Here is a 10,201-nt window from a genome sequence, read left to right as displayed (position 1 = left end):
TTTCTCTGGGGAAAATGGATACTTGAAGTTCATTTTCTTTGTGATACGTATTTGAATAGAACAATGAACAACCTTCAGTATCTGAGGATATTTATCAGGGATTCATGATTACATGATTCTGTTTAGCTGGTTTTATCTTGACCTGTTCCAAATGTATTTATTTTCTGACAATGGAAATTTCAAGCATTTCCTCTGCCGTATCTGCTTACCTTAAATTAAGTCCGGCTGCCGTTGTTCAATATGCCTTTCATACATTAGAATGATGAATTGAAAGCAGAAATGGGAAAAAGACTGCAATGCAATGAAAATTTAATCAGTGCTCTTCTGCTGCTTTAATAAGGCAAATAATTCTTATTGGCTGCTGTGTTAGGGTTTCTAATATTTAATTCATAACAAACCCTGCATTATTCCACAGTGACTTTGACAGGAGGAGTTTGTTGCCTGCCAAAGAAAGGCAACAGTAAAACCTGAAAAGAGTGGTTTTAAAAGCAGATGTAAATGTCTGAAATGTTTCAAAAGGTTTTAATTAAAGCAGACTGAGACAGTACCACAGGCCTTACTTGGCAGTTTTCTAATGGGAATTACCTTTTGATACTAATTAAAAAGTTTAAAAAAAAGATTCACTATTCCTGAATGTAGTTTTTATCATATTGTATTCTAGCAAATGTAATTCTCTTTGACAATATCACTGTGCTTTCTGTTTGTAATTCTTTTGTGATAGCCTCATAGTCTGAAGTATTCTGACTTCAAATAACTCAAATTTCACAGTAGATATTTTGAAAAAAAAAGAGAAGCAGTAACTAAAATTGAATTTTGATCAGTAAGCATGTGTGCAGTTAATGTTGTATATAAAGCAATAGAAAATGGCAACATGCCAATATTAGGTGCTGGGTCTTATTACATAGAAGGGTTGGAACTTTCTCGTTGCTTCTTGAAATGGCTTAATTGGTGTCAGCACCCTAGGGATAGATGCCTCTAACACTGAAATCCACACCATTCGCTCTGTCTCAGCTCAGTGTTGAGAAACTGGTAACGACTGGTAGTGAATGAGAGCGAATGGTGCTGTAACAATACTCGATGATGTTTGGGATGACAGAAATTAATACGCACTTGCTCAGCGAAAGCTATGATTAATGGCTGTGAGCAGGAGAATGCTGGCCCTCCTTTTACTCTGGTTTGATGGGGATTGAAAAGCGAAGGCTGTGTTTATTCTCTTCCGAAAGCGGAGGTCAGATGCAGTACATTGCAGCTATTTCATTCTTCTGTTGTTTTTCTCTGTTGGTTGAAATTACTGTAAATTAAATTTAAATGGTTATCTTTCCAAATGGTGTTTTTTTTTTTATTGTGAAGAATTTTAGATAATTATGAAGGCCATTTGTAATAAGTAGCCTCATCAGTTATACGATACAGAAGTTCCATTTTCCAGTAAAACACGGGTAAATGCAAATACTTTTTCTTCATTAGTGGTCTTATTAAAAAAAACTATTTCAGTTGCCCAGTTTTGGTTTCCCTCCCCCAGCATGGGAAGGTTGAACTGTGTTTTGAACCAGACAGGAAGACATAAATTAATATAGTTCTCTGGATAAGTCACTTATTAATAATCCATTCTGTCATGATTCTTGGCACTGCCAGCATGACAGTTGCATCACTGTTTTTCCAAAACAGATAGCAGACTGCTATCAACATTCTACTTGGAGATGTTTCAGATGACAATTTGTTACCATATTTTTAAATCAAGCTTTTTGAAAAAAACAGTTTATTTTGAATTGAAGCATATGTTACTTTGGGCATCTTGGCCATTTCTGTGTTTTGTAAGATTTTAATAGCTGTTTGTAATTTGGAATTTTAAACCACAAGAGAGTAAAACTTAGGGAAATGCAAGCTCTTTTGGAAAAGTGATTTTATATTTAACCTGGTATTTGTCTCTGCAGAATTCAAGACTAAAATACTTAAAAATATCCTCAACATTTAAAACAGGGACTACTGTTCTTGTTCTTTGAACTACTAAATGGGGACTAGAATTTACAGCAACCTCTAATTTTGCATTAAGAACTGCTTCCCTTTGCACACTTTTTGAAATTCTGCAATGATCTTCTGTACTGTAAGATATCAAAATAATTCTAAGATCATTTTAATGTTAGAATTTTCACCACAGTTGTAACCAAATAAAGAAAATATGATTTGTCACAGTATGTTTTAGTGAAATTTTAGAGTAGAACCTGACAGCAGATGTTTTGCTGACACTGAATATTTTGTTCACTTCAGACTCTCATTTCAGTCCTACTTCTGTCACCATGATTGATTTATTTCATTGTGGACAATGGGCTTCACAACCTGATTTTTTTTCCCCTTTTTCTTTTTGTGAAGTGCCGATAGCTAGAACAGCCTTGACTTCATAAAAAAAGCATCTTCTAAGGTCACTGTTATAGGAACCATTACAGCAGTGCAGATGCAGATTTGCAAATCAGAGATTATATCTTCAGGCATTGCTGTCAAGTGTTATTCAAATAACACCAGCCTCACATTTGAATAACGGCAGACATTTTGAATTAATTAATCAGAGGAGATAGTCCAGGGCTTTTCTCATTAGTCTTCAGGTCAGGCTAGAAAAGATATATGTGTTGGTGATGATATCCTTGTCTTTAATCGTGATTTATGAAGATTTAGGATTGTGTGTGATTTGTCAAAGGTTCTGGGAAAAGGCTTGTGCATATTTCATTATCTAATCTCTGATTGATTTCAGGATGCTAAAAGATATACCAGTGCTGTTCAGATGTGTGAGGAGCACTGGTAGGCACTGCATTCCAGGACTTTTACTCTGTTATCTCTTATGACTGTCTGAAAAAGCTGTAAACTTTTATTGCTTGTAGTTGCATTGCCATATTTTAATTATTGCAGAAATTGTTTGCTCATTCTGTCTTCAAAACAAAAGCTGCGTATACAATAACCACAAAAATTCTCCCAAGCTTTCTGCATTTATACTTTTGTCGGAAAAGTATCTTCAAAAGTGTCTGCTGCTTTTTTGTGTTTCTGTTCCATTGCGAAAGTAGGAAATATTATTGATTTGATTTTTAAAATTCATTTCTGGGATGTGGGCTTCGCTGGCTGGGCCAGCATTTATTACCCTAGTTGCCCTTGAGAAGGTGACTCTAGTTGCCCTTGAGAAGGTGATGGTGAGCTGCCTTCTTGAACTGCTGCAGTTCCTGTGGTGTTGGTACACCCACAGTGCTGTTAAGGAGGGAGTTCCAGAATTTTGATTCAGCGACAGTGAAGGAACGGCGATATATTTCCAATTCAGGGTGGTGAGTGACTTGAGGGGAACTACCAGGTGGTGGTGTTCGCACCCATCTGCTGCCCTTGTTCTTCTAGATGGTAGTGGGTTCTTAGGTGCTGTCTAAGGAGCCTTGGTGAATTCCTCCAGTGCATCCAGCACACCTCCAGTGTGTAGATGGTACACACTGCTGCTACTGTGTCACGGTGGTGGAGGGAGTGAATGTTTGTGGATGTGGAGGGAGTGAATGTTTGTGGATGTGGTGCCAATCAAGCGGGCTGCTTTGTCCTGGACGGTGTCAAGCTTCATGAGTGTTATGGGAGCTGCACTCATCCAGGCAAGTGGGGAGTATTCCATCATACTCCTGACTTGTGCCTTGTAGATGGTGGACAGGCTTTGGGGAGTCAGGAGGTAAGTTACTCACTGGTCAATGGTAACCCCCAGGATGTTGATAGTGGGGGATTCAGTGACGGTAATGTCATTGAATGTCAAGGGGTGATGGTTAGATTCTCTCTTGTTGGAAATGGTCATTGCCTCCATTTGTGTTGTGCGAATGTTACTTGCTACTTATCAGTCCAAGCCTGGATATTGTCCAGGTCTTGCTGCATTTGGACATGGACTGCTTCAGTATCTGAGGAACTCCTGCAGTGATGTCCTGGAGCTGAGATGACTGATCTCCAACAACCACAACCATCTTCCTTTGTGCTAGGTATAACTCCAACCATTGGAGAGGTTTCCCTCTCATTCCCATTGACTCTAGTTTTGCTCGGGCTCCTTGATGCCACACGGTCAAATGCGGCTTTGATGTCAAGGGCAGTCACTCTCACCTCACCTCTGGAGTTCAGCTCTTTTGTCCATGTTTGAACCAAGGCCACAATGAGGTCAGGAGCCGAGTGGCCCTGGTGAAATCCAAACTGGGGGGGGTCAATGAGCTGGTTATTGCTAAGCAAGTGCCGCTTGATAGCACTGTTGAAGACCCCTTCCATTACTTTACTGATGATCGAGAATAAACTGATAGGGCAGTAATTGGCTGGGTTGGATTTGTCCTGTTTTTTGAGTCCAGGACATAGCTGGGCAATTTTCCACATAGCTGGGTAGATGCCATGTTGTAGCAGTACTGGAACAGCTTGGCTAGGGGCGCGGCAAGCTGTGGAGCACAAGCCTTCAGTACTACTGCTGGATACTGTCAGGGCCCGTAACCTTTGCAGTATCTAGTGCCCTCAGCTGTTTCTTGATAAACGTGGAGTGAATCGAATTGGCTGAAGACTGGCATCTGTGATGCTGGGGACCTCTGGAGGAGGCCAAGATGGATTGTGCACTCAGCACTCCTGGCTGAAGATTTTAGCAAATGCTTCAGCCTTATCTTTTGCACTGTTGTGCTGGGCTCCTCCATCATTGAGGAGGGAGATATTTGTGGAGCCGCCTCCTCCAGTGAGTTGTTTTTAATTGTCCACCACCATTCACGACTGGATGTGGCAGGACTGCAGAGCTTAGATCTGATCTGTTGGTTTGGGATTGCTTAGCTCTGTTTATCACTTGCTGCTTATGCAGTTTGGCACACAAGTAGTCCTGTGTTTTAGCTTCACCAGATTGACACCTCACTTTTCGGTACGTTTGGAGCTGCTCCTGGCATGCCCTCCTGCACTCTTCATTGAACCAGGGTTGATCCCCTGGCTTGATGGTAATGTTAGAGTGGGTGATATGCCAGGCCATGAGGCTACAGATTGTGGTTGCTTCCAATTCTTCTGCTGCTGATAGCCCACAGTGCCTCATGATTCCCAGTCTTGAGTTGCTAGATCTGTTTGAAATCTATCCCATTTAGCATGGTGGTGGTGACACGCAACATGATGGAGGGTATCTTCAATGTGAAAGCAGGACTTCACCTCCACATGGACAGATGCATTTGTGGCAGGCAGGTTGGTGAGGATGAGGTCAAGTACGTTTTTCTCTCTTGTTGGTTCCCTCGCCACCTGCCACAGACTAACAGCTATGTCTTTTAGGATTCGGTCAGCTCGGTCAGTAGTGGTGCTACCGAGCCACTCGTGGTGATGGACATTGAAGTCCCCCACCCAAAGTACGTTCTGTGCCCTTGCCACCCTCAGTGATTCCTCCAAGTGGTGTTCAACATGGAGGAGCGCTGATTCATCAGCTGAGGGAGGGTGGTACATGGTAATCACCAGGGGGTTTCCTTATCCATGTTTGACCTGATGCCAAGAGACTTCATGGGATCCGGAGTCGATGTTCAGGACTCCCAGGGCAACTCCCTCCCAACTGTATTCCACTGTGTTGCCACCTCTGCCAGTGGGACAGGACATATTCAGGGATGGCGATGTTGGTGTCTGGGACATTATCTGTAAGGTATGATTCCATGAGGATGACTATGTCAGGCTGTTGCTTGACTAGTCTGTGAGACAGCTCTCTCAATTTTGACACTAGCCCCAGATGTTAGTAAGGAGGACTTTGCAGGGTCGACAGGGCTGAGTTTGTTGCTATCGTTGCTGGTGCCTAGATCGGTGCCGGGTGGTCTGTCCGGTTTCATTTCTTTTTTTGAGACCTTGTAGCAGTTTGATATAACTGAGTGGCTTGCTACGGCATTTAAGAGTCAACTACATTGCTGTGGGTCTGGAGTCACATGTAGGCTAGACCAGGTAAGGACGGCAGATTTCCTTTCCTAAAGGGCATTAGTGAACCAGATGGATTTTTACAAAAATCAATAATGGTTTCATGGTCACCATTAGACTTTTAATTCCAGAGTTTTATTGAATTTAAATTCCACCATCTCCACCTGTGGCGGGAGCATTGCCCTGAGTCTCTGGATTGCTATTCCAGCAACAATACCATTACGCCATTGCTTCCCCCAAATTTACTTTGCAAACAAGTATTATAGCAGTTTTTTAAAAAGAAGGCATTTTTTTAAATGCTTAGTTTTGACCAGTGAAAACATAGGGTTAAGATTATAGTAAACCTAGGGGATGAACCAAAAGATAATAATTCATGCATGGCTCTTTTAGGACCTTTTGTTTATGTTTTGGGTGCCAGCTTTTATTAAAGTAGCGTTAAAGGAAAATTGTAAATCTCCATTCATGCTCTAGACGTCTGTACAGGAAATGGTTGTCTGTCACAACAGAGGCTATCGTTTAAAACAAAATAGCAAGATTAGTATGTAGGTCTGACAGTTAGTTTGATGGTTTTGAATTATGTTTCCCTACTTTGGTAGTTAAACAATTGAGCTTTATTAAAAGATATCATAATGTCTTTACTTACCAAAATTTGGGGTCAGAAGAACCTGGTAGAATGGCTTAGTACTACTCCACGTGAAAGGATATATAGGCTGTTGCAGGATTTAATGTTTTTTTTCTTGAGAGAAATAGATGAAACTCAAGTTTTATTAATACAAATAAGTTATAAAGGAAAATTTAGCAGATAAAAGCAGTAGTGTGACCTTACAAGCTTAATGCATACATGGATTATGCATTATGCCATTCAGTTAATCACGTCTGTCCATTGCTAGTTTTCAACTGGAACGATGGAGACGTTCCAGAACAAAGTTCGTTCTTATCTGTTTGTGGTTATTGTATACACAACTTTTGTTTCGAAGACAGAATGAGCGAATGATTTCTGCAATAATTAAAATATGGCAAACAACTACAAGCAATAAAAGTTTACAGCTTTTTCTGACAGTGATAAGAGATAGCAGAGTAAAAGTCCTGGGATAAAAAGCAAAATGATGCAGATGCTGGGAATCTGAAACAAAACGCCAAAAGTCCTGGGATGTTTGTTATCTGTGCAAAATTTTCTTCTATATTTTTCTTGATGTCACAAGACTTCCGTACCATTATGTGAATGTTGTCCATTGTGTACACATGGCAAGCAAAATATGACCCAATGGTAAAAACCCACAAAGGAAAATGGATATTGCTTTGTTAAAGAATACTTCAGTGAGTTGGAAATGGATATTTAATCTCATGATGGTTGTGAGTCTTATGTTTTATTGCAGTATCTGAATCCCTTGATGAAATTACAGAATTGCAACTTGATTCCTGGCATCTATTATTCTCCATAAGTTTAAGTACAGTGAAGTATTGTGTCACGGGCCAGTGAACTTAAATTATGAGAATAAGATAGACATTAAACAGGAGTTTCCTTGATGGCTCAGTGAGTAAATGTACCATATGATGTGGTGCTGAGCCATATAGATTTGTAAGATCCCAGGTTTGTCTTTTGATTTGTATCAGCCATGGGTCAAAACAAATTTTTTTGAGGGTTCTTGAGATTTTCTTGAGGGCTACTTTTTGATTTTTAGGTGCTACTTTTTGAATAATATTTATACATTTTTAACTTAGAATCTATAAATAAGATGTTTTCATTACTTTATTATAAATAAATCTCAAATACTCCATCTCCAAAATGAAAACAGCTACTTAGCACAACCTAACTTATTGGGCATGAGTCTCGCATGTGCAGCCCCTTTTAAAAATAATTACAAGAAATTTGCATTCTCCAGCATTCTTTAGTTTTGTTCTGCTGATTTCAAGTTTTGTTCCCCTCAATACTTCTCTTTAAAGTGAGTGCTGACAAACAGGTCAGGATTCTGACTTCCAAAGGTCCAACTGTGCAACGAGGGGAATACACACAAATTAATCCTGCAGCACTAGGCTAACCATTGGACAACAAATAGTTGAATTCATATATACTTCATATTTCAGTGATTTTTTGATTTCCAAGCTAACGCACCTCCTCGCATGATCATCCGTGCTTTCATGAGACATGGGTTGGAACCTCTTAGCACAGAAGCATCCTAGTTACATCAAAGACTTCTTTATAGAGATGGTTAACTCACTAACTGTACCCATCAATGCCATACTTTTTACAATGGACATTGAAAGTCTTAGAAATCATAGAATTTTATGGTACAGAAGGAGACCATTCAGCTCATCATGCCTGTGCTGGCTCTTTGGGAGAGAACTACTAAATTAGTCTCCACTCCTGCCTTTTCTTTTCCCATGGCCCTGGAATATTTATTCAATTCTTCACACTTTGTTGCAAACTAGGAGGCAAAGCAACATTAGACTCACACAAAAGGGGGAATTTAATTCACCAAGGTACTTCCTATCTTCACCAATCACCCTTAAAACTGGACCAACACCAGTATAGATCCACAATTTTTTTGATCACCTTCAAAGAAATCATCTGTCTGATGTGAATAACATCTTGTTTTTAGATCCTTTATTAGAGAGGTCTATTTCTGGAGCAGGATTTCTGGTTGGATGCCTTTGCCAAGGGTTCTCCTGAACCCCTTGAATCTGCTTACAAAATGAATCTTTGGCTGTGTGCACATGTTTCAATGGGGCAATGTCTGGAATATCGCTGAGGGGCGGGTGTAGAGAGGACACTCTACAGCCTTGGGCAAGTGGAAACCCTAAGAATACCCACAGTTGTTAATTTCACCCCTTAAATCCAGGGTTGCTGTCTTGCACTGAGGAGATTCATTCCACCTGCCCCCAACCCCAGACTCTGTGCCGGAAAGGGATGGGTGACTGAGTTTTTGTATTAGATTCCTTGGACTAAAAGTTCAAGTAGAATGGATTCTTGGTTGAAAAACAAGAGTCTGTGTGGTTGAATATCACTTGGAGAACATTATCAGAGTCAAGCGCATCTCTGGCCTCATCTACGAAGACACCTGGGATGTACTGAAGATATTTCTGGAGAATATCATCAGGGATTCAATCATCTACACAAAACATGCCAAATGCTGGTAGTCACTGCCCTGGATATGCTGATTGCGCTGAAACAGCAGGAATAGACACTATACAGATTCGATGGTTGAAAAAAATACTGAGCTTAATCTAGCTAATTTACCAAGTTTATCTAGCCCCAACTGTGTAAACCCCAAATGCAAATCCTACTGTAATTTATCTAGGTTATCTAAGCCCAACAGCGGAAGCCATTTCTTACCTTCCTTCAAAATGCCTTCTTTCTAAGTGCTCAGTGATGGCAGCAGCAGGACTGGCCAGACTAACTGCTCCAGTTTCTCCAATCACAGGTTCCTTCTCTCCCACCTTTGCTGATCCTCCAATCATAGATTGTGTCTCTTGAGGATCAGGAAGTGCAAGAGAGAGGGAACCTCTGATTGGAGGAGCTGGAGCAGTGAGCATGGGAGAGAAAGAATCTGTGATTGGAGGATCAGCTCCTCACAGATTCTGTCTTTCCCACTTTGAGGGGTGACTTTTCTCTCATTGAATTGTGCATTGATTGGATTTTCCTGGGAATTTTGGTGGCTTTTGAGGGTGAATTTGGCCACTGCCCATGTGTATTTTGAACCTTGATATTAGCTGATCTCAGCTGGGAAAGCACTAAAGTAATAATCAGAACTTGCAGGCTTAAATAAGGGTTCTGGTCACTGTCTAATGACTCCTGATTTTGTGTGTGTGTGTGTGTTTGTGTGTTGAAGATGTCATTAGGCATATACATGGAAAAATGTCCAATCTTCAAGCAAACAGAGGCTGTTTGTTTCTAGAATTGTTACCCTAGTTTGAATCACTTGCCTTGGGAGAGGCACAAGGAGAAAAGTTGAAGGGGAGAAGTATTTTTAATAGTGAAAATGGAACAAACAAAAAGGCTGTCAGTTTAACATTAATGGTTAAATTTGAAAATTTTTCTACATGGTTAACTTTTTTAACAATGGAAACCAATACAGGCAAAATTGGTTAGTGCTTATGTGTAAAGCTCAGTTTCAGTCATAAAATTTAGTTTTAATTTAAACTGCTGACAAAGCAGTTGCTAGATTTTTTTTCTAAAATTTTGCAAGCAGTTTTCCCTCGTGTTGCTTATAGTGAGACTGAGGCTATTGCATTTATAACAACAGGGATGTTCATCTGATGGAGATGATAACTTCAGAACTAATGATTTGTGTAAAATCAGTGACTGAAT

General features: G+C 40.2%; 1 protein-coding gene across 9 annotated transcripts in view; it reads left to right on the top strand.

The window, feature by feature from the left end:
• Window positions 1-10,201, top strand: part of LOC121281566 (pre-B-cell leukemia transcription factor 3) — a 219,294-nt gene that overhangs the window by 14,499 nt on the left and 194,594 nt on the right. Inside the window, exon 1 of one of the 9 annotated variants that reach the window (XM_041194543.1) lies at window positions 1,165-1,228. The exons of the other annotated variants lie outside the window; for them this stretch is intronic. Within the exon in view, the coding sequence (XP_041050477.1) occupies window positions 1,180-1,228 (49 nt within the window). The 5' untranslated portion in view covers window positions 1,165-1,179. Of the gene's footprint in view, window positions 1-1,164; window positions 1,229-10,201 lie in introns of those variants that run through there. 9 annotated transcript variants of the gene reach the window in all.

Source organism: Carcharodon carcharias, chromosome 8, assembly GCF_017639515.1.
Source record: "Carcharodon carcharias isolate sCarCar2 chromosome 8, sCarCar2.pri, whole genome shotgun sequence".
Taxonomy (NCBI): domain Eukaryota; kingdom Metazoa; phylum Chordata; class Chondrichthyes; order Lamniformes; family Lamnidae; genus Carcharodon; species Carcharodon carcharias.
Note: the sequence above shows the minus strand (reverse complement) of the source record. Positions and strands in the feature narration are given on the sequence as shown.